Below are 25,427 nucleotides of genomic sequence, written 5' to 3' on the forward strand. Positions count from 1 at the left end.
CCAAAGGAAAGATGCCTAGGGTGTGAACCCATTCAAGGAGATGCTGGGTAAATCTCTCAGTAAAGATAGCAACTGAGCATGCTGGCTAGCAGCGCTGTTAATATATGGTTCTCATGTAAAAACACAAGGAATTGCTCTGGTCCTAAGAATTTCGGGGGAAATCTATTTAACATCAAATAGTCAGCGTCCCTGCATCTCTGAAGCCCTTGTGTGTCAGATTCTTTCAGATAACGGACAGCAAGAGAAAAAAGAACATTTCACCAAAAAGGATTGGTGGGAAAGGGGTCTTAAATTTAAAGGACAGTGAGGCGATTCCACATGGAGATCCTGCTGCACTTTCTGTAATAACTCTGAAACTACGTCACACTTGGAAAAATCTCATTGATCCTTTAAGGGAAATAAAAGTCCCACATCTCCCACGAATGTGAGAAAATCACAGCCAGTATATAAATGGAACAAAAACTAGAAACATAACGATCTAAAGCATCCTGATCAACTATTAAGCAACAGAGTGTGAGCCTCCCGTGTTCTCAGGTTTCCATCTTGGGATCTACAAAAAATAGCGGGCCACAAGCACCTTCAAAAGTTCTGGTACACCTCAGTTTAGGTATTATAAACTCACCAACTACACATACTTCTATCTCCGTCTGACTCTAAGAGGTGGTGGGGGCCCCGGGGGGACCAGGAGAGTGCCCTGATGTCCTGTAAATTCCAGGTGGCACTACATACTATGTGTACAAGAGGCATCAAAGACCCCGGTATTCGCAGCCAGTGACACTGAATTCACACCATTCAAGCACTCCAAAGCCCCCATCCCCATTTTCAAACGCGCTCGACACTCACTTTGCTGTCCAGCAGATTCCGTCCCGGTTCCTTGTTCACTAATTCTGATGCAACATCAACAAAACGTGTCCGGAAGTAGACCTTGCAGTTTCCAGGTCACGGACGGTATCCAAGCAACCATGGGACGCACATTAAAACAGAGTTAGGCTCGCTCCTTGTCAGTGCTCTGCTCTCGTGCCCACTGCTCCGAGAGTGGTAATATGGCAGTTTTCATAACAGCTTCTCGGTGTGGACGCTCAGAAGAGCGAGAAGGCGCTCTGCAATATAACGCTACGGCTGAAGACGGTACACGCCAATATTTTCTAAAAACAAAAACACGTATGCCGCTCTCAAGAAAATACAAGCGGCACTGAAGAAAAAAAAAAACGCCCGCGAGTGGTGCGCGTGGGCGCGCCACTGCAAGGCATATGTTTTAAAATATCGCGCCTGTGTCTGAGCACGATGATTGAAAACACATGGGCTTTAGTGCGCGTAACAGACACCAATTGGCTGTGGGCAGAGCTATACGCCCGCCTTTGGCCTATTGCGTGCTCTGTTGAAAAAACCACGCACTGAAAGCCCAATTACAGACCCCAAAACAGAAAACACACTCACAAGCGTGTGCGATTCCAGGGTCCATTTCTGAAGCCCGGACAAAAGGACTCTTGCCTATGCGAGCACTGCTGTGCAGTGCAACGCGGGTCGCGAGACCTAAAAAGGTAGGGGGGCTGTGTAACCCTCCTCCCTGAGCCTTCTATGACCCAGGGAAACCATCCCCTGGAGCCAGCTCACATCCAGGGGGCCTACCCCTGGACAACAGCATATTGCCTGTACGCACCGACCCAGGCAGGGACACCTGTGTTTCTTTCCGCTTTGCGGGAGCTTTTTTAATCTCCTGCCACGCAGGAGCAAACACAAAGTAGCTCGCTCCATTGATCTCTTTCCCTGCCTGCGCTAATACGGGCAGGGAAACAGATCAACATATTGAACCTGCCCGGATGGAGCAGGATAAGTAGCTACTACCTGCAAGAGGGACCAATGCGGGCCCTGGCTGCATGCAGGGAGCTGACTGGGGCTCCCCCTGCAGTCCCTGAGTGTATGGTTTGTGCCCTGGGTGGGTACCAGGGTACCCACATTTATGTAATGCGGGTCCCTGTGATGGTGTCCCTGGGACCAATAGTGGCTTGGGAGGGCTGGGTGGTCCCCCTCCTCTTTATATGTAGTAGTTGCCCTGGGGGATGCAGTCCCCAGGCCATAATAAGGCTCAGGAGTGGGGCCACACGCCTCTCCTCCAGTTCAATTTCATTAAAAAAACAGCGCCAGGGGCTGGGGTCCCAATAGCCTAATAAGAAATTAAAGCTGTGGGTGATGGGGTCCCAATGGCCAAAACAGGCTTGGGACGGAGGCGCATGACCCCCCTTCCCTTTTAAAAAACATTCGACCCCGGGGGATGGGGTACCATGGGCCTATAAAGAGTCGGGGAGGAGAGCCACACTCCCCCTCCCTTTATTAGTTACTCAGTCCCCCGGTGATGGGGTCCACAGGCCCTAATAAGGCTTGAGGGAGGGGGGGGCCACATGGTCAGGCCTTGTGGCCAACCCCATGCCATGCATGGCCGAAGGCCTTGCATAGTGTAAGATTTGCTGCATTCAAGGGGGTTGCCGTGGTCAGGTCCAGTGTCCAACCGCCAGACGCACACAGTCAAATGCCAAAGCCCATGTGCAGCTTGGGGTTGGTTGCATGTTGGTGGGGTTTGGCTGCCGTGCCAGGCCACAGGCCAACACCTCACCACGCACAACCAAAGGCACTGTGCAACATGGAGTTGGCCACAGGGCTTGACTGCAGGCCTTGTGGTGAACCTCACACGCATTGCCGAACGCTGTGCACATCGTGGGGTTGGTTGCATGCAGGGGGTTGGCCGCAGGCCCTGTAGCTAACCTTAAGCAATGCACTGCGGGGGCTGGATTTATGTATGGTAATAAAATATTACTTTATGTTAAAAAACCCTAGAAATTTCCTGAAAAATCCAAAGGTTAAAGTAACGTTATAGTTAGGTAAAATGCTCCGTAACAATGTAACATTTTAAACTCTAAAAACCACAGAAAGTCACCAGTTATAGTTATAGATATCTCAAGTAGCTATAACTTGTGCCCTAAAGTAGCTATAACTTCCACCCTCAACATGCTCTGCTAACTACTCTACATATTACATCACTCATGACATCTTCTATGATATCATTGATAATATCACTGAAACATTGGTTGACCATGGCAACGTCAATATCATAAAGCTTCTTTACAGCTTGTTTGATCTGGTGCTTGTTAGCCTTGACATCAACAATGAAGACCAGCGTGTTGTTATCTTCAGTCTTCTTCATGGCAGACTCCGTGGCAAGCCGGAACTTGATTATTGCATCATTATTGCGTAATGGTCAAGTTGCAATGAAAATATTGATGAGAAAACTGTGCATGGTTGCGGTGCGAGTGATAGTTACCTAAGGGCACGAGTTAGGACTCGAGATAACTATAACTATAACTGGAATATATATATATTTCACTTTGTTCCTGTACCTTACATGGGACCATTAGCTGCACTGTGACAAGCTACTGAGCAACAACTGTATCACATTTCCAGTCTTTCCATAGTCTTCCAGAGTGCCTCCCATAAAGCAACCCAGAAAAAGTGCATTAGTGTCTCCAGTAGCACATAACTTTTGTGGCAAAATGTAAAAAACGTTTTTGGCTCAAGGAGGGGTCCCCTTAGGCCTAGGGGGTCGATTATCCTTTCCCTGTCGCCTTATGCCTTTTTCCACCTTTTTCTTAGGACTTGGGACTGACCCTAAGTCCTAAGATGGCCACATCGTTGTTAATGTGGTGGCATGCAATAAGATCTCAGATTGAGATCTGTCAGCCCGTGGATCTTCTGTGGTGTGAAATATACAAAGTTTTTGAGTTTTAGTTGCTCAAAAACAGATTGCAAAAATCACGCTTTCTGTGCAAAGATCTATTTCTTTGTCAAATGTTGTGTGAATCTGTTCAGCTGTTTGGGGTGTATCTGTATCTGGATTACCTATGAAAAAATGAATGGGGACAATGTTTGGTACAGCGTGAGGTTGACCGCCTATGGGGGTGTTTAGCCACGGGGCCAGGCAGCAGATCAAGCTGTTGGAAATCCCCCGCTGTGCGCAGCCAAAGGCTGTGCTCAGCGTGGGGTTGACTGCCTGCGGTGAGTTAGAAGCAAGGCCTGGCTGCAGGTCAGGCCCTGCGGCCAACCCCATGCCACGCATGGCAAAAGGCCATATGCAGCATGGGTTGGCTGCCTGCGGTGGTGTCGGCTGCTTCAGGGACCTGGCCCCAAGCCCCCAATATGAATGGCCAAAGGCCATGTGCAGTGGAGGGTTGGCTTTACATATGGTAATAAAATATTACTTTACCTAACAAAAACCTAGACATTCATTGAAAAAAAATAATATATACCATATGTAAAGCCAACCGCCACCACACACTGCCATTGGCCGTGCGTTGTGGGGGTGCCGCTGCAGCACTGCCAAGCATATTACGAGTTTCCTCACTGCCACTGTTTTCATGGCGGTGAGCCCGCCATGAACAGTGTGGGGGTGAGGAAAGTAATGGAGCCTTACAGGACCCCCTGTTGCCTCTCAGCTAGGGGCTGCATGCAGGGGTCACATGGTGTGCCCCCCTTATGCATGCAACTCCAGGTCCTGCATGGCATGGCCCTCACAGTTCATGCCATGCAGGAACATGCTTTGGCAGTCGCATGGCGATCCCTTGCTAAGGCTCACATATGAGGTTTAGTACGGCACCTCCTTAGGACCGCCAAAGCAACGCCTGCCAGACCAGGAGACAACTCCAAATCTGGCAGGTGGTGAGCGGACGTATTTGGCGGTGTGGCAGCGGGGCATGGAGCGGCAGCCGGCTACCACACCGCCAAATTCCGAATCAGGCCCTAAGTCCCAAAATCCAGTAATGGCTTCCACCAACATTTTTCTCATGTTGCTGGCAGCCAATCAGAGTGCTCGCTCCTAGGGGGGTCTGATTCGCGCAGGAGTGAGTTGGCTCAACGGAAAAAAAGTTTCCTGGGACATGCAGAATGCTGTATTTTGAAATTGGCACTTTTGCTGCAGTCCTTCGGACCAAGCAGTCCAGATATACATATATTTTTATACCTTTATTTCTCAGAAACTACTGAAACGGTTTAGACCAAATCACAAAAAGTACAATCTGCAGACAAAGATCTAGCTTCCTGCCAAATTTGGTGTAATTCAGTTAATCTAACTATAACATTACTTTAACCTATACTTTTTTCAGTGAAAAGAAAAAAACATATATATAAATACAGTGCAAACCCTACCGGATCAAGAAACTCTCAGACATGTTCATGAATATAGAAAACAGACTTTACCAATGGCATGACTTTTTATAACTGACATTCATTGCCTCATACAATTAATATAAAAGCGATATAAATAGCGGTACTGAAAAATAGATATAAAAGAATGGATTAAAAATCTATACTTTGCTGCTGGTATAAGAATAAATGTTCGTTACTGGCAAGTAGGCAATCCCGGTCCCACACTGTTACATAAAATAGCATCACAATTTGATTGTTACGGGTATTCTTCAATACCATGATATAGTAAAGTGCTAGTGCATTTGCAACTTCTAATAATTTAGACAGTACTAGGAAAATAAAACCTCATTTAAAGATGTCTGTTATGGTGAAACCATGTTTGATGTACTGTTTGTAACAGATGGTAACTGATGTAAACACCTGACTCCTGCCATTCTGCAATAAATAATTATTGTACCTAATATCGCTACAGTCAATTGAGTCTATAAAGTGCAGTGCTAGTATATTCAATGATTGAAAACGCAGTGTCTAAAAAGAGAGTATTCTAAAACCAAATCCCCATAATTATAACAAACCTAATTGGTTTGGCTGCCCAGAGGCGAGGTTTTGAACCTACCCATTAGATGGATACTACTAAAGTGCAAGTGCTGGAGCAAAAAATGAAAGATAAGAATAGTTCATATATACAATTATTGTATCGATGTGTGGAACAAACTCAGCAATTCTCGGCCAGTGCCAGTACCACTGAGCTCACACGTATCTGATATACATAAGGACAGTGAAAGTCAAAAATGGCCTCTGTGTGAGAATCAAGATGAATCAAAAAATCGACACAAGGTCATGTAGCATACAGGGCTCCTTCGGTATGCTCCCAAATACAAAATGTGGAAGGTAAAAGACCACAGCTTGATACTGAAGGACTAGCTCAGTCAGATGTCGAACCCAAAAAGTCTACAAGAAGTTATGTAGATCTTCGCTTGTATTCAAGCCGTTCGGCATCTTGGTGTCTAGGGCCAAAATGAAATGTGACTCAAGTTGGCGGAGGCTCCTTTCTCTGTTACCACCCTGTCTTGATACGGGGACTGCCCCTATTACAGAGAATGTCAAATCATTTAAATTGTTGTGATGCACTAACATGAAATGTTGGGCCACAGGGTAGTTGGGATTCGCATTTACTATGGCCCTTAGATGTTGTAAGATCCGGTTGAATACTGGAAGCTTGGTGCTCCCTATATGTTTGAGCCCACATGTACATTGTAAAACATATACAGCAAATTCAGTGCAGCACGTGAAATGATCCTTGATGGACATGGGTACCAAACTGAATTCTGTAACATATTCAGTTAAATTAGCGCCATACTTGCAAGCCCGCAAGAACTGCATTTGCAAAATCTGGGTTTGGATAACCAGGTTTGAGCCGTTGTGACTTCGGGGCTTGCTTTTACTAGGGCATCCCTCATAGAGGGAGCCCTCCTAAATGTAATTGATTGCTATGGCGGCAGAATGGGTTTAAGAGTTATGTAAGACAGTACAATGGGCCACTGAGAATATATGATATTCCGTATCTTTTTCTCTTGTTTGCAGAAACTTGTGACCAGCCTAATGCACTGTGTGTTATCATTGACTTCCCCTTCAGATGTTTGATCTTTAGTTCTATCATTTTTGGGTAGCAAGCATGCTTCCCTAGGGTGTACAGTTGCTCTGTCAAGACCAGGAAACAACTCCAAATCTGGCGGGCGGTGAGAGGACGAGTTTGGCGGTATGACAGTGTGGCAGCGGGGCACTGGAGTGGCGGGCCGCTGCCACACCGCCAAATTCCGAATCAGGCCCTACGTCCCCAAATCCAATAATGGCTTTCACCAACATTTTTCTCATCTTGCTGGCAGCTAATCAGAGTGCTCGCTCCCAGGGGAGTCTGACTCCCGCAGGAGCGAGTTGGCTCAAGGGAAAAAAAGCTTACTGGGACATTCATAATGCTGTATTTTGAAATTGGCACTTTTGCTGCAGTCCTTCGGATCCAGCAGTCCAGATATACATATATATTTTTTTTTATGTTTTTATTTTTATTTTTGGCAAACAAAAGAAAACAAACCATAACAAAGTCAGTTACAGTCAAGCAGTGTCGTACATTATTAAGCCATACATCAGATAGTACATTATTATAGCCACGACCGGCCTCTTGAAAGATCAACTTTAAAATGACCACATAGTTGTATCGTATTTCCGTGGGGTTTCTCTTTCCCTTAGATGCTAGGGGACCTATACCTGTCAGTGAGTACAAAGGGAGCATCCCTCTGGGGTCCAGCTAATCATCTCCCACCACGATACCCAAGCCATAATACATCCTCCATTTGCCTCATACCCTATGGAATTTCTTTGGGCACCCCTTCGCCTTGTAGGTAACCCTTTCAGCTGGCATATACATGTCCATCCCTTCTCTCCACTCTCGGAGTGAAGGAGCATTTGTAGTTCCCCAAGTTCTCGCTACATCCCTTTTCGCCACTACCAGTGCAAGTGTAGTAAAGATGATTTGTGGCCGGCCCAGGTCCACGTCTCCTGGAATTCCCAGCAATATAAATTTAGGGTCCAAGTGTATAACCACTTTGAGGACATTGCTCAATTCCTGTAGTATCCTTCCCCAATAGGCCTGTATTTTAGTACATTCCCAGAGGATGTGGTAAAAGTCTCCCCCCATGGCCACACCTCTGGCAGTTAGGGTTACTGGCTCGTCCTATCTTGTGTAGTCTGACTCTGCCATAATAGGCTATGTGGAATATTTTGTATTGAATGAGGTGAAGGCGCGATTTAATTGCCACCTCTCAATGGTGCAATAAGACTGCCTCCCAATCTATGGTTTCGAGTGTGCCCAAATTTCCTTCCCAGGAATCTCGCAACTTGCACAGTCTGTCTGGTGTGTTAGTATGTGAGTGATACAGCCTTGGTGAGAATATGTTCCTGCAGAAGTCTTCCCTCCAATGGTGCGTAGTCCGGCAGTAGAGAGGATGCTATGTTCTCTGCGTGCCAAGCGTGTCTAATTTGAGCATATTTGAAAAACTGGGTGGTCTGTAGTTCAAAGTCTTTCTGTAGAGAATGGAAGCTTTTGAGTTTACCTTTGTCCATGATATTGCCTATGGTGGAGATACCTATGGTGTCCCAACCCCCAAAGCCTCTCTACTTCTGGATTTCTTTTAGCCAGGTGCAGTGTCTGCTTAGTGAGCTTTCGGTCCCACCCAATTGCCTTTGTTGCTCTCCCCCACGCCTCTATCGTAGCTTGGGTGGCCGGGAGAAGTCTTCCCTTGTCTCTGCCTCCATATAGATAGTGCAGACAGGTACGTCCAGCCATAGTCTCTCTCTCTAATCTGTAGGTGGGAGAATCCCTGGGTGCATGTATCCATTCATTCATTGGGGTTTGTTGTTCCGCCCAGTAGTAGTCCTCAATGTCATGGAGCGATATCCCTTCATTATATTGATTGCGTTGTAGGGTACTTAGTGCAATTCTTGGTTGTTTCCCTAACCATAAGAGTGAGCGTAGATCAGCCTCAATTTCTCTGAAGGTTAGTCGTGGTAGGGGGAAATACGTGTTTTGTAATACATACAGAAATCAGGGCAAAGTAATCATTTTAAACATTGCGGCCCGGCCTAGAATAGTAAATGGAAGCGATTTTCATCGCTGCGCATCTTCTGCAAAATTCGTGAGTATGCGTTTAATGTTTTTCCGGTAGCAAAGGTCCCTGTCAGTGGTGAGATAAATCCCCAGGTAGTTGAAAACGTTATGGGCTATCTGGAGATCCCCAGGGAGTGTGGGCCATGTGGTCAAGTTACCTGGGCTATATATTACTGACTTGTGCCAATTTATGGTGTACCCCGAGTTGTACCCGTAGGTATCTGTAGTATGGAACAGGGTAGGAATTGTGGTAGCCGGGTGCGTGATATATAAAAGTATATCGTCCGCATATAGGGAGATCTTTTCTTCCAAGGTGTTGGCCGGGTTAATGCAAAACCCCTGTATCTCAGGATGTTGTCGGACCGTACAAGCCAGAGTCTCTATCGTGAGGGCAAAAAGTAATGGGGACAGAGGGCAGCCCTGTCGGGTACCTCGTCTGATGGGAAAGTCTCTGAAGTTCTTAACATTCACCTTAACCCTAGCCCTGGGATCTTTATACAGGAGTCCCACCCATTTCCGAAAGTTGGGACCTATACCAAATTTAATCAATGTGGCCTCAAGGATGGGCCAGTGGACTGCGTCAAACGCATTTTCTGCGTCCAATGACAGGAGTAAGTGGGGGGTGTCACGGTCCTTAACCTACATCATCCAGTTATGGGTCCTATGCAATTTCAGTCTGGTCGCCCGGCCGGGGTAAAATCCCGATTGGTCCTGATGGACCATGGTAGTTATTACTTGGCGGAGTCTCGTGGCAAGGATAGTAGCCAGTATCTTCACCTCCGTATTGAGTAGGGATATTGGGCGGTAGGATTCACACATCTTTGTGGGTTTCCCTTACTTATGAATAGGGATGATCGTGGCCATATGTAGATCTAATAGAAGGACTCTCTCCTGACATGGTTCTTGAAAGAGATTTAAAAGGTGGGGACTAAAGAGAGCTGCACACCTTTTGTAGAGTTCTGCGGGTAGGCCGTTTGGTCCTGGGATCTTCCATAGATGCAATTGGGCTATGGCCAATTTAATTTCTTCGATGGTAATGTCTGAGTCTAGCCCCTCCCTATCCAATAATGGGGTATGTATCTCCGCTAAGTAGTCTGTGATGTCAGGGATCAGACACAGGGGCCGGGCGTCATAGAAGTTTTTATAGTAGGATGCAAAAGTCTGCACTATCTGCTCATCATTTGTCTGTGGTATCCCTTGTGGATCTATAATGCTCACTACCCATCGGGCCTCTAATTCCTTTTGGCTAAGCCATGCCAGGAGCTTACCCGACTTGTCTCCCACATCATATAGTTTATGTAAGGTCACCTGGGTCTGTGCCTTGGCCGCCTGTGTAGCCAGGGCCCTATATTGGTGTTGTGCGTCCGTCAGCTGTCGTAATATCTGGGGGTCTGTCTGCATCACATTTCATCTCTCTAAGGTTAGGATCAGGGCTTCTAGCTTGGTTAACTCTTCCTGATCTTTTCTCCTCTCCCTTGCTACTCGGTTTTGTGCCCTGTCTCGCAGGACCGTTTTATATGTTTCCCAGATTACTACCCCTGATTGCACAGTTCCCAAGTTTTCATCAAAGACATTTTTTGTGTCAGCTTCTGTAGGTCCCATGCAGACAATCTCCAGCTCATGTGTCCCGCTCGGTTCCGATCCCCTATTCGTACATACGGGGGGAATGGTCTGACAGGCCTCTGGCCATGTACTCCGCTTCGTGTATGTCCTGTATTGCACCACTCGGGAGAAACACATAGTCCAATCGCGAGTAGACCCTATGCACGCCTGAACAGTAGGAGTATTGGCGCGTCCTCGGATGCAGGTGGCGCCAGACATCTACCAGACCCAGTGTCTCAGCAAGGCTTGCCAGTTGTGTGGTAGAGGACGGTTGGGCATGATTCCCTGTACGAATGATGGGTGTGTGCATCACATCATTGAAGTCCCCACCGATAATGAGTGTCTCCAGTAATATTTCTGTCACTTTGTTTAGCGTCCTGGTTTGTAGTTTTGGCAGGGCATAAACTGAGAGGATGGTAGCATTCCTCTTGCCCCATTTCCCTGTCACCCCAACAAATGTGCCTTGGGGATCTAGTCATGTGCGCACCACTCAAAGGGGAGGCGACCTCTTATTCAGGATAGCTGCTCCTCTAGAGGTGTACCCCGCATGAGCCAAGACGGTATATGCCCCCCTCGCTATGAATCCACATATTGTTCCTTTGACATGGGTTTCCTACAACATCACCACATCCGGGTGGGTCTGTTTTTATAAAGGACGTCACCAGCCCTCTTTTAATTTTGTCCGCAAGGCCATTAACATTCCAGGTCAGGGCAGTGAAGAGTTAATTTCCCGAACTCATTGTGGGTGGCTATAGTGCATTTGTGGCGTACGTGTGTGCACACAAAGTAAATCATCGCCCTAACATGGGAATGTGCTTGGTTGTGTGTGTCCTGTGGACTCCATGACTGAACCATAACAGAAACTTAAACAACAACATCGTCTCAAGTGATTTGAGCGCCCCCCCACCCCCCTAGTTTCACATCCTTACCCAGGATAATACTTCAGAGGTTGTGATTAAGGGCGGTAGAGGTCTGTCGCCCACCCCAGCCCAAAACTTACGTTACAAGTCCAAACTCTTGCAGTGCATTAAACGACCAAAGAGAAAAAACATAAATAAAGAGCAGGTCCAAAGATTGGAAAAGAGAAACTGCATGGGAAAAGAAGAATGGGGGAAGACAGAACAGTGGGGGTGAAAAGGAGGGAAGATAAAAACAAATATCAGAGTCTTAAGCCTCTTCTAGCCTGTCACCTGCTCTTGATTGCGACGCTTCAGTCACTATGCAGGTCAAGAAAGTGTTGTAGGGGGGTGACAGATATCTAGCTCAGCCTTACTAATCTGGTTCAATGGCAAGTCTCTAAGACCCTTGTTCAGGAGTTCGAATCAAAGGCCTCTCCCCGCGTAGAAAGTGTCTCTGTCTCAACGTCTTGTCCCATTGCTACTATTTCAGTAATCAGGGGTTGTTGCGATGTGTCATCTTCTTCTTCTCCGGATGTGCTCTCTCTGGTGTCCATCTCCATGCAGGCTTCACGCCTTTAGAGGATGCGAGTGTTACATGAGTTCTCCGGCCGCTGTGAGTCTAGCGACTGTCCACTTCTCCTCTGTATGCGGCCACTCCCTTTCATAACATACGGCGTTGGCCCCTGTAGACGCGCCCTCCAGTGACCCTGGGATCTCAGTGTTTTCTGGAAGCCAAGTACTTTAGGATCTTTCTCTTTTTGTGACTGATTGGTCCTTGGCAAATCTTCCATCCTCTTCAGGACAGGACGCTCTTCTATCCATTGTCATGCTTCCTCCGGTGTCTGAAAAAAGTGGGTCTTTCCCACAAAGAGTACCTTCAATTTCGCAGGAAGCAGAAGCATGTACTGGATTTTGTGTTCTCGATATACATATATGTTTTTACCTTTATTTCTCAGAAACTACTAAACGGATTTAGACCAAATCACAAAAAGTACAATCTGCAGACCAAGATCTAGCTTCCTGCCAAATTTGGTGTAATTCAGTTAACCTAACTATAACATTACCTTAACCTTTGCTTTTTTCAGTGAAAAAAAAAGAATATATATATACAAAAGGGAGTAATAGAACTCAAAACGAGAAAAGGCTAACCAATTGTAAATAATGAGTTACTCCTTTCAGTCAATTTCATATACAACACCAATGATCCCCCAAAAATGTCACATTAATATTCAGCTGACAGACAAATAACTCACACAATATCAGCAATTAATCAGAGAGAGAAGAAAGAAAACAAGCACAGCTTGTTAGACGGTTAGAAAAAGCATACATACTTGTAAGCCTAGTATTCACCAAACATCTGCAGATAGAGTCTTTCCTGTAGAATGTTTGTAAATTTACTCCAATAAAAAGTTGGATTAATTCTGCATTTTCAGAGTTGGAATAGGGAGGGAGCACTCCAAAATGTAGGGTGGAGTCGAAGGGGAGTTTTACATGAAGGGAAAATGCCAGTGCAGATTCAGTTTAACATGACATTCCCATGAACAGAAATGTCCACATAAATGGCTGTGCTTTTAAACACTCCTGGAATCAGCAACCGTCTCAGCTTTCCATTGGTACACTCGAATTCTTTGGCATTCCACAAAAGTCAGAAATTTACTTAAATTGTTGTCTGAAGCCAGCTTGAGTGTTTTACGAATTGGGTCTTAAGGAGCTGTAACCATTAGAAAAGCTTAGTCATGAAAGATGCAAGAAATGATCCAGCATGCAGTGCAATCTTCCAGTTGAAGTGGAGTCAAGAGAGCCATGTTGTGTACTAAGAGATTCTACAGTTGAGGTGAGACAGAGATACAAAGATTGTCTGAACTCACTTGTTTTATTAGCCATGTTAAAAAGACTACATGTAATCATCATATGGAAAAGTAAACCTCTTGTAAAAACTAGAGAATATTTGCACAGTTATTGTCTCTATCACCCTAGTTCCAATTACACATTACCAATGGAATATGTTGTAGTTGCTCTCGTGCACTTCTGCTGTATTACGTTTTTTACTAGGTCTTGCTAGGTTCCCATGGAAACAATGTCAAGCAACACAGAACAATCTTAAATCAACTTTTCCAACTATCCACATTGAGATGTCCATCTCTTGCTGTAAATATCTCATTGAAATCCATCTAAATCAAGCTACATTCTCTAGAAAACTCACCACTTCATAATTAGAACCCAAAGGTTCCTGTCTTCTTGTTCCCATTCTGTCCAACCACTGCCTCAGTAAAGTTCCCATCCTACCTAAGAAATCCGAAATTCAGATCCAAGACACTTTAAAAAACATCTCCTACAGACTTTAATCAAATTCTAGGCTTTCCACTTTCAGCTTCTAGTCCTCCCAACAGCAGATGAACTGGTTCAGCATCAAAAAAGCCAAAATTGATGGCTGCACTATCCGATCAGAATCACTAATATAGCAAAGAACTGTCATGGATTTGCGTTCTTTGGTTTATTCAACACAGACATTTGCTCATAGCTGCTAGGTTAGAGCCAGATTCACCATCAACACCCTTTACGCCACAACTTCTTAGAAATAAAATATTAAAAGGTAGCGGTAGGAATTTTAAAGTCATACATTCCTATTGTGTGACACAAAGCAATATACCAACTATGTAGCAATCGAAGAGGTTGCTAGAGCAAAATACACCAAACTATCTGTCATGTAAATAAAGTTGGTCATGATGATCATTTCTTTGGAAGCTCAGACATAGTTTGATAACACATTTCATTGATATAAATAGAGAAAAAAAATTCTTTACAATATAAAATTAACATAAAGCAGTAGTTTGGAATTATTTATTTCTCCTTTAGTACACATACTATAAAATTCCTTCTTTGAACACCGTAATACAATACTGCAATAGCCAACACGTTTCGTCCTTTCCCTAAGACTTTTTCAAGGAAATAATTGAAGACATAGTTGGTTTGTAGTATATGAGATATTCCTCCTCTCATATTACAGGTTACAGTGGAAGATATAAATTACGTTTGTCCAATGAGAAACCAAGTTTGTTCAAATAAATAGGTTTAAGATCACTTTTGAATTGCCTCATTCTCGGTGATTTATAAGTGATCAATAGATGTGAGACTAAATATGTGGTTATCCGGAATCACATGATTATTCCATGTATATTCCCTTATTGGATGTAAAGCGAGACTTAACTCAAAAGCCTCAAGAGTCCATGATAAGATCCTTGAGCTTCATATCTTGCCTACTGCCTGGATAACCAAAGACATGCAGGTCAAGGATTAGGAAAACATTTAATAATTTATGTCAAAGGGTTGTGCCTCCTTACAAATAAGCTTATTTTAGCAACACATTCCACATTAATATCCATTTACAACTATTGTAAAAGCCACATCTAGAGTACATATGTGTGATCTTGTGTACTGGCATCCCGGATTTATTCAGCAGTCTCTAAACTGACCTTTCCAAAAGTACCTCTGTCCCTTTTGCTAGATTCCTTAGGATTATGTGCAAATTACAGCTTAAGATACATTTGTATTTTGCATTGTAAAGTAAAATGAAGGGGCTTCTCACACTCACCCTTCCCCAAAATATACATTAGCCTCATCTATCAGAAAGTCATACAAAGTTTTACTGTTCAGTTTTTCAACAGCACAGGAACTAAACCTCTGCCTTCACTGGAATAATTAGCAGCCATGCACCACTTTAACTTACATTTTGATATTTCAGAATGCCAGCCAGATCATCATGTAACATCTCATGCTCAGTGATAGTAATTACACCTGTAGTTAGTTTAAGACTTTTTCAAAAGTATTTTTCCAAGGCAAGTGGTGGTGCTGGAAGGTGTTATATATGATTTTCAGCTAAAACATTATGATTTTCAAGAATAAGGAGGCAGGCCAGCTAACTGCTGCAGCTGCACGTGCCTGCTGCCCGCTTGAGCACAGCCACTGGGATCCATTGTGCCATAATCTTCGTTTGTTCTACTCACAACACTTGCTTTTTCCAGTGCTTTTCTCCTCCTAACATTGTTTTCTCCCCCTCACAATCTTTGTTATTTCCTCCTCATAACATCTGCTTTTTTCAGTGCTTTCCTCCTCCTAACATTGTTTTCTACCCCTCATAATCTTTGTTATGTCCTCCTTATAACATTTGCTTTTTTCAGTGCTTTCCTCCTCCTAACATTGTTTTCTCCCCCTCATAATCTTTGTTATTTCCTCCTCATAACACTTGCTTTTTCCAGTGCTCTCCTCCTCCTAACATTGTTTTCTTCCCCTCATAATCTTCATTTTTCCTCCTTGTAACACTTACTTTATCCAGTGCTTTCCTCCTCCTAAACTTTGTTTTCTCCCTTTTCCCACACAGATCATTTACCTTCTCTCTTCACGCTCATTTCCCCCATTCATTAATGGAGGCCGCTGTGCACCTGCGCCGCCGGCGCATTAAAGGCAACTCCGCTTGGACCTGTCCGCACCCGGACCTAGCCCAGCACCAGAAACCGTGGATATCCACCCACCCACAGCTACACCAGCACCGGGTTGAGAGCTCTGAACCCCGAACCCTGCAAAAACAAATGCAGCTGCACATCCCCACGCTCAACAGTAGGACCATTCTCCTGCTGACACTGTCTTTTCTCCTATGAAGTCAGAACCTCTGCTCACAGGCTCCTGCCCACCACCACTGAGCTGGGACAACTCCACTGCGTCCTGATCAACACCCGATCGCTCCACAAACACACCAAGATCTGGAACACCATCACCTCCTTCACCCGCAATGTCATCTTCCTTACCAAGACGTGGCTCAACCCAACATCCCCACCCATCATCGTCCTGCTACAACCAACGGCTACAAGATAGCACACCGAGACTGCATCAACAAACACGGAGGTGGAATAGCGATCATCCACTCAGAAATCTCTCCAATGCATATCCGCCACAGACTACAACATCCCTGTCATAGAACACTTCAACTTCCAACTCAACACAGATGGTAAGACAACCATCAGAAGCACCCCCACCTACAGACCTTGAGGGCCCACCTCGTAGCAAGGCTGTCCCTGACTTCCTTGCCCCACTGGCCATCAACTGTGGGAACTTCATCTTCCTCGGGGACCTCAACTTTCTCCTTGACAAACCCATTGACGTCAACGCAGCCAACCTCCTCGAGAGCATGAACAACCTCAGCCTCTCCCAACTAGTCACCGACCCCACACACATCACCAGGGACACACTCAATCCCTTCTTTACAGCCAGCAACAGAGTTAGGTTCAGCCATGTCACCGAACTCACTTGGTTGGACTACTCAGTTGTCCATTTCACCATCACAGCAGACTCCACAAAACCACCCATCACCACCCATAGGAGCTGGAATAAGATACTCTAAAACCAGTGGACCAACACCCTCAGCTTCTCCCTTCCAGGCACCAATTCCAACCTCGAAGAGGCTGTCAAAAACTTCAACGCCTGGATAACCAACTGCGATAACAATATCTCCCCCATCAAACCTACCAAACCAAGCAGACCCACCCAGTGACGGATTTAGAGCTGGTGACCCCCTGTGCGACAATGTTTGTTGGTGCCCCACCAATGACCTCCTTCTCCATGAATTCCCTCAGTATCAACCTCTAACAGTGACCCTCAAGTCTCCATAACTACTCTCTCACATTCTTTTGTTTTGTTTATAGTGCTACTCATACCAGTGTTGGGTGTCTGAGCACATTACATCACACATGTTACACAGAGACAGTGAATCACACGTGTAAATCAGTGTATAAGAAATGTTACATAAGAAAGAGGACTACAAGGTATAAGAGTCACATGTCATCCATACTAGTAGGCAGTAAAGTTTAAGAGTGCTTGAACTGGAGTAGGAAAAACTCATAATTTAAAATGTACGAAAGGATTTTACTGACAAAAGCTGTAACCCACTGAACTATTTACATTATATGCACTTCTGTCATCTGCATCGTACATGTTCTTTGAAGCAGGCATTTTCACCCTCTGCGCTACTTTATGATGAGTCAACATTTTCATTAGACATAATTCGATTTCTCTCCAAAAGGTCCATTAACCACCAGAGTTATTTTGACATTTTTATTGTTGACTGAAAATTGCTGGAGGTGAGGAACACTGCAGCATGTGCTTTTAAATCCGCAACATATTTGACAACACAGCACCCTCTAAAGTCAGCTCCCAGTGCAGTTGCACCGATCACACCGCCCTAGAGCCAGCCCTGGGCCCACCAAGCATACCAGCTGGTACATCCTGGAACTAAGAACCACCAAACGCAACTGCAAACAATTGGAAAGGACTTGGCGCTCTTGCAAGGAGCCAAGCGACTGGGCCACTTTCTAGCTGGTGCTCAACAACTACCACCAGTGCCTGAAAGATGCGAAAAGGAACTCCCTGGCTGACTGCCTCAAAACCAGGTATAACCACAGCAAAGAACTCTTCAACATCGTCAAGCAATTGAAAACATCATCATTCCTTCCCAAGATCTCTGCTACACCCTTGTAGACTTCGTACATAACAAGGCCTCCACCATCTACACACACTCTTCAACTCCCGAGCTCCAGAAGCCAGCATCCACAGCCTGCTGAACACCACCAATGCCCACCGAACCTCCGTATCACCACGTGGGACCAGCTCTCTAAGCCTATCACCTCTGCCATCATGAACTCCAACCCCTCAGGAGCACCCAGGGACCCATGTCCCCTCCATATGTTCAACCTGGGGAACAGTGCCATCACAAAGAACTCACCACCATCTGCAATACTTCATCACCTCAGCGACATTCCCAAAGAAATTGAAACATGCCGAAGTCAAACCACCTCTCAAAAAACATATCCGCAGACCCAAATGATCTAAAGAACTACCGACCCATCTCTCTTTTCCCTTCCCCCCGCCAAAGTCCTGAAAAAGGCCATTAACCGGCAACTCACAAACTACCTAGAGAATAAAGACCTTATGGACCCATGCCAATCTGGGTCCCGCTTGAGCCACAACATAGAAATGACCCTAATCACAGCCACCAAAGACATCAGGACTCACCTAGACCTGGGAGAAACAGCCACTCTAATCCTCCTTAACCTCTGAGCAGCCTTCAACACAATGTCCACTACACCCTCAAACATGGATCCATCAGAACAGGATTTAAGGGGATGTACTCAGGTGGATCACATCCTTCCTCACCGAAGAACCCAGAGCATCCACCTTCCAACCTACACCATGGACCCTAACAACATCATCTGCAGCATCCCCCAAGGGTTCTCTCTCAACCCTACATTGTTAATCTCCTACATGACCCCTTTGGCCAACATTGTTCGAACCCATACACTGAACATCATATTGATGCCCAGCTCATCCTCTCTATCCACAGACCCCTCCACCACCAAGGCCAACTTTCACCTGTTCATGACCAGCGTCGCCCACTGGATGCAAAACACCTGCCTCAAACTTAACACCGACAAAATGGAGGTACTATTCTTCGGAGGAGATACATCCCAGTGGAATGACTCCTGGTGGCCTGCAGAACTGGGAGCCTCACCCACACCCACAGAACACGCCAGGATACTCGGAATCAAACAAGACAGCAAGCTCACCATGAAAAACAGATCAATGCAGTATCCTCAGCCTGTTTCCTCACTCTCCGCATGCTCCGGTAAATTTTCAAGTGGCTCTGACCTAGCACCAGATGCACCGTCACCTCTGCCCTCATCAACAGCTGCCTGGACTACAACAACACACTCTATGTAGGAATCACCTTGCACCTACTGTAGAGACTACAGATCATACATAGCTCAGCCACCAGACTCGTCTTTGATCACCCCAGACAGGCCTACCTCACCCCACACCTCAGGAAACTCCACTGTGAGGTGACTATTCAAGATACTCACCCACACCTACAAGGCCCTGCACAATGAGGGACCAGCTTACATCAACCACTGTGTGAACTTCCACCAGACCTCCAGACACCTGCGCTCTGTAGTGTTGGTGCTCATATACTTGATCCATCTTGTAGTGTTCTATGGAAGGCTCGAGTGCATGCGCTACTTGACTGTGGGTTGAGAGGTTCTAGAGCGTGGGACTTTGTGTGTAAAGAAACTGTTGCTGGCAGCTGTGCCTGCATACCTCTGCTGTCTAGGGGTTTAAGATGGAATAAAGGAGTTCGCTTATACCTTCCATCTGGTGTTTAATTGGAACTCAACACGCTCCACGTCCCTCACCCAGGCCTCCTGCATTAGTCGAAGCAAGAGCGCTGGACACTCTTTCTCCTACTTTGCCATCTAGACCTGGAACAGCCCACCACCTCTGGACCTCACCTTCCTGCAGGAACTCAGGAGCGATCTGAAGACTTGGGTGTTAAACTTATTCCACATAGCAGCAGAATCCCCCAGCACCTGAATACCCTAGCATTTGATTAGTAGCCCTCTATAAATCCCATTTGATTGATTGATTGATTGATTGATTGATTGATTAATTGAACCTGTTCTCAGAAATGCCTGACACTACCCTTAGAAATTCAAATTATAGCCCTTTTGTCTTCGCAAGAACAATTGGCATCCCATTTTTTAACCCACAAATCTTTGCAAGTGTTCCAGTCTCTATGGGCAGAGGCTGGGACATGGGTATCACCACCAGTACCAGACCGATGATGTTGCCACACCAATGTCTGATTCCAGCTCAGCCTTTACTGGTCTTCGCCACATTCTCCTCCTCAGGGGCTTCATTAAAACCTAATCTCAAAAGAAAGTTGAGAGTACTTAGAGAATAGCACAAACCTGAACAGCAGCACCAAAACTGCTAAAAATATTTACTAAATTATAGTCAATACTGCTAGGTCAGCACGCAACAACCATTTTAGTGAGTGGTTTGACGTGACCATAATTTACCACCAATTATACTAGAAGCGCCTGTGCGACCTGCCAGTGGATCCATTAGAGGTTAGTACTTGTTGGCATGTGAGGCACTCTCTGAATCTACCTGTGGCCTTTGAAGGCTTGCTTTCAGTTCTTGAAAGAGAGAGCTTATGTCAACCAGAAACTGGTCAGAATTTCTCTGTCTATCCTAGAAAGGGTGAAGACAAACAAGCACTGTACCTTATCAGAACAAACATGGACTTGTTTGGTACGCCTGCTAACTTATCTCGAGACATGATAAGACTTAATAAGTTAAACATCTCAAAATGTATTTTCTATGCTTGGGAAAATCTTTTATTAGTCCTCAGAAAGAGACTTTAACAACCCTGGGACAACCATATTGCCGGTCCATTGTCTTAATCACTGGTGGTAAGAATTTCATAATATTTCATAATATTTTTACATTTAGGACAAAAGAATTGAAGTGAAACATAGGAATTATGTGTAGAGAATTTGCTGTTGATATCGTAGTTCAACGCAGTGATGAAGCACATATTCATATCCACTTTCAAAATATTCATATGTATTTTTTTGACTGCAGGATCCTTTGATTTCTTCCAAACTAAATGGCGCTCATGAAAGCATGCCGAGCCATGAGAATCTTCAAGATAGAGATTTGGACTTGGATCAGAAAGCCATAAAAGGGTATGACCAACCATGTGTTCTGATAATTTGATAGAGCTTGTACAGAACTTAAATTGTGCATTTTCATTTGACCCTGAAACATGTGGAGCTTTTGATATTTTGGCAAATAAATATTGTGCTAAACTGATTGTTTTTTAAAGCAAACTTTAACAGCACAAACATAAATAAGGGTGTACACCCTGAAATCGACCCTAGAACATGGATGGGATCCAATTTTGAAGACAAAATATTTTACAAAAATACCCACAGGTAAGACAGTCTAGATTTTCTATTACTAACTCCACATATATATGCCTATGTAGTACATATTACTTCAAAGTGCATAGATGTGTAGTTAGGAATAGTAAATCTGTATTTGCCTATATGCACTTACTGTTTGATATTTTTTTTCTCAATATTTTGCTTGTACCACGATATTCTGGGGGGTCGATATTTAGTAGTACAATCATAAATAAGCCTTGTAGCTAGAAACTGTAAACATTCCATTTCAGGGCCTTTCTGACCCCCTGACATTTATGCAAACAGGCTAGATGACTGTCTGTTCTTGCACAACTAAGTAGCAAGAAATCACCAAGAATAACCTTTTATGCTGGTCAGCTATATGTCCCAGCAATTACAAAGATCAGACCTGCAAATTGCCTTTCTTGTAGCTATTTTAAGTCAGCCAGCTGACACTCCGTCCTGGCATTGCAAAACATAAAGGGCCTTATTACACTCTCGGTGAACAGGGTTACTCCGTCACAAACGTGATGGATATGTTGCCCGCTGTATTAAAATTCCATTATATCCTAAGGAACTGCTAACAAGGTGGAAGGGATATCTGTCACGTTCGTGACAGAGTATCCCATCCACCAATATCATAATCAGGCCCTAAGTAATCAAGATTTGTTCAACAGACGGAAATCTAATACTACATCTAATACAAAGTTAACAATAAGAGTCAGAATTTCACCCAATCCTTTTCTGAAAAACCCAAATCTAATTACTGTAAACAAATGTGTATACATTTGTTTGAATTACACATATGGAAGACTACTTTCTGTGTAATTTCTGTCGTATGAAGTGGTCTAAATCTACATATGATCAGGTAGGTAAGCAAGCTGTCAATGTTGGATGTAGAAACCACACTTCCATTTACAAAGATGAAGGTGACAAACCGTTTGCATCCATACCATTTCCTAATAGCCCTGAAGAGGCAAGAGCATCGCCCAGCAGCTGGGAATGCATCCCTTAACTACTACACAAGGTGTAAGCTTTCTTGAGAGTGGAAAGGAAACAACTGAGCCCCTTTGCTGAACTAGCTTAGCTAATCAGAAACCACATTTAATCCTAGTTTTCCATAAAGTTGCCTTGCCGATGGTAGCAGGTTCGATTCATGGAGATGTGGAGTGGAATAGAAGAGCCCCCACCACCTAAACCAGTTGGCTGGAGGAGACAGCGGAGGCTATCGATAGGTGCCTGAGTACCTATTCTTTGATGCAGAGACCCATTTGGTGGGGTTCCAAGAGGAGACTTGCAGCACCATGGGACATGCGGTGGAGGCCTCTTAGTGACCATCCAGGCTTTGCCTGCCTTGTGCCTGTCAGTGAGACTCACCTGCCAGCCATGACCCCCTAATGTCACTCCCTTGTGGATGGCGGTGCACAAGGGGCTCAAATGTCACCCTTATGGAGGCAGTGTGGAGCCAGGGTCAGAGTATGGGGATTTTCCTGGGATGCTGGGCGTTCTTCCTTAGACCATCTTTTGGAAAAGTTACACTCCTTTTGTACTGTTTAGAACTGGGAGGGAGACAAGGAGAGGCTTGGTGACACTGCCATCATTAGGGCCTGGTTGGAGGATTGGCAGAATGCTTACCCTGGAGGCCTTTGGCTGCAAAATAATTCTAAACTGCTCACCTGTGGTGAGTTTCTTCTGTGCACTCAAAATCTTAGCTAAATGGGGGGGGGGGGGGGGGGATGGCCACCTGCCTGTGGAACCTGATCTCATAAAGAAGAGAACCCTGCCTCAGAATAACTGAATGGCCACTTGAAAAGTGAACTACATTCCATCAACATCCCTTATCTTCATTTGTCGTCCCAAACATCTAATCAACAATGAAGATTGGAATATTTTACCACATGAACGATTTGATCCAAGAGCTGCACAATACTGCGATGATGCTTGGGATATAACTCTATGGGACCCATACCTGGATTTTCTCATCCATGACAACATAGGTGGCAAGGGAGACTGGGCAGAATTGACAGCAACTCCAGGACAACAAATGGTTCTCGCTTAGTGAATGGCGGAGTGTATGTCTGAAAGCCCTCACCTTTCAGTTTCAGCCCCCATTTAGCAAATTATAATCACAAATTTGTCTTTCATGTTTGTTTGCATACTAACCAAATATTAAAATTAATATGTAAAATTGCAGATGACTGAACAAATAAATACATTTAATCTTAATATTTTGATTCCTCCATAAAGAGAACCCCATTACTATTCAATGTTTTCACATTGGTTTCCCAAACGCCAAAAATTGACACGGTTGCTCTAGTAACAGTTTTTTTAACTAATTGCTTCCACAGAGAGGACCTATTCTTTAATCAAGGGTAAAATTGCCCCATGATTCAAAAGAATCCTGCTGAGGGTCTTAGCCACTCAGACAACTTATGCATTACAAAGGGCTCAGATACAGCTCTAGATCAGGGAAGCCAATACCCATTCTGTACATTTAATGATCTCAAGAAAGGTCAAGCTTTTTCTGTTCGCCTCAGAGTCTTTAACAATCTTATCGTAATTGGTGCACGTAAAGAAATATTCAGAAACGTACAAGGTGCACATACATCAGGCACTTCAATATTACCCCAAATACTAAGTATCACTTTGGATACAGATCTCTTTTAAGAAGTGGCGGCTCCTCTGCTCAGGGGGCGAAGCGTCGCCCAACTGCTTTTCAGCAGTGAAAAGAAGGAAAAATAAAATGATAACAACACAATGTTGTAATCATGAGAACTTCGCAAAGGTAGGTTAGGTAGAGCCACCATTGCTTTTTGTACATTGCACTTTGTTGGCGAAATCTCATAATGTTAATAACACTTGAAAAACATTGGGGATCATTTAATCAAGTAAGGTTCACAGTGTCTGCATTTCCCAAAAAATGCTTTACTTTACAGATTGACTAGGTACTAGTATGCACAGTATATTATTATTAGCGCTATACGCCGGCAGCCAACTCCAATGAACAGATTATTTTTAGGTAGCATGAAACCAAATGGAGCACAACTAAATCCCACAATGATGAATCAATTATGACATGAAATTAGGGATTTATGGATATTTGTGAGAACAGCTTAAGTATTTTTGACAAAGATAAATTAAATCATTGGAAATTTTGGCAGGGAAAGAGGTTTATCTTTGACCACAAGTCAACTGCAAAGAATAAGAAAGATGGTAACTCTGCCATAGATGTTTTGGAAGAGTGTGAGGCTGAGCAGGACATTTTTGAGATTTATGCGGCAACATTTCAATATTGCCAATTGACGTCTTCCCTGCTCATCCTTCCATATCCCCCACTTCCTTGGTTCAGTACCTCATCTATCTTTCCACCAAGCTCTAATGTGGCAGACAAGTGGTACAACTGATCTTGACGTTGAGATTTAGTGTGAGTGCTGAGAAGGTGGCATACCAATATATTTCAAAAGAGCAAATAAACAATTCAGTAAGTTAAACAATTTAGTAAATAAGTGTGACCAGCAGTTTTCAATATGCCTTAACTTTAAAAAACAAAATGAAGATCAAAGGAGAAATGTGGGTTATAATGTGTTCTTGTATTTGTATTTGTCTAGCCATCTACAATTCGTAGAGTTATGGGATCCACCAAGTACCAAATCTTGCACGTCATCCAAATCAGAACACACTACTTTGAAACTTAATATAATGAAAGACAAAAGTAAGTAAAACCCTAGGAGTGCTTTATGTAATTTGGAATAGGTAATAGCAAGAGATTCATTATGTCCATTCTGGTGAGAGCGCCACATAAAGAAATAGGTTAATATATTTATTTTAGGGCGGTTTCCAGCGGTCCTCGATCACTACTCCCAGGAGTGGTTGGATGATTGGGTGGAAGTGTCTACAAGAAACATTTTGGAAAAGGTACAGGCAGCAGAAAAGCCACAACTCCTCTGCGAAGAAGAGAAAGATCATCAGGCCTCTGTCTACAGGTTAGTTGTCTACCTTATGTTTACAGACTATTATGAGTGAGCCATTTTTGAAGCAATGAAAAAGTTGCAAGAGTTTATCCTGAAATAACTGCAGCAGAATCATTACACCAAAATCACACAGGTAGCGAATGTGACTCCGTTATTTCTTCAGCATTATTGATGCTGTCTTGTATTGGTAATTCTAGGATGGGAGGAAAGGTGAATACCAGTCACAACTCACAGCAACTAGAGTTTTCAAGACTGTTGCCTTATCCCTTTAATTATGTACTCTGGCAAAATATTATTGAACCAT

General features: G+C 44.3%; 1 protein-coding gene across 1 annotated transcript in view; it reads left to right on the plus strand.

The window, feature by feature from the left end:
- AKNAD1 (AKNA domain containing 1) overlaps window positions 1-25,427 on the plus strand; it is a 318,415-nt gene that overhangs the window by 117,815 nt on the left and 175,173 nt on the right. Inside the window, exons 8-10 of the mRNA XM_085600134.1 lie at window positions 20,830-20,933; window positions 24,761-24,864; window positions 24,982-25,135. Of these exons, the coding sequence (XP_085456260.1) occupies window positions 20,830-20,933; window positions 24,761-24,864; window positions 24,982-25,135 (362 nt within the window). The remainder of the gene's footprint in view (window positions 1-20,829; window positions 20,934-24,760; window positions 24,865-24,981; window positions 25,136-25,427) is intronic.

Source organism: Triturus cristatus, chromosome 4_2, assembly GCF_964204655.1.
Source record: "Triturus cristatus chromosome 4_2, aTriCri1.1, whole genome shotgun sequence".
NCBI lineage: Eukaryota > Metazoa > Chordata > Amphibia > Caudata > Salamandridae > Triturus > Triturus cristatus.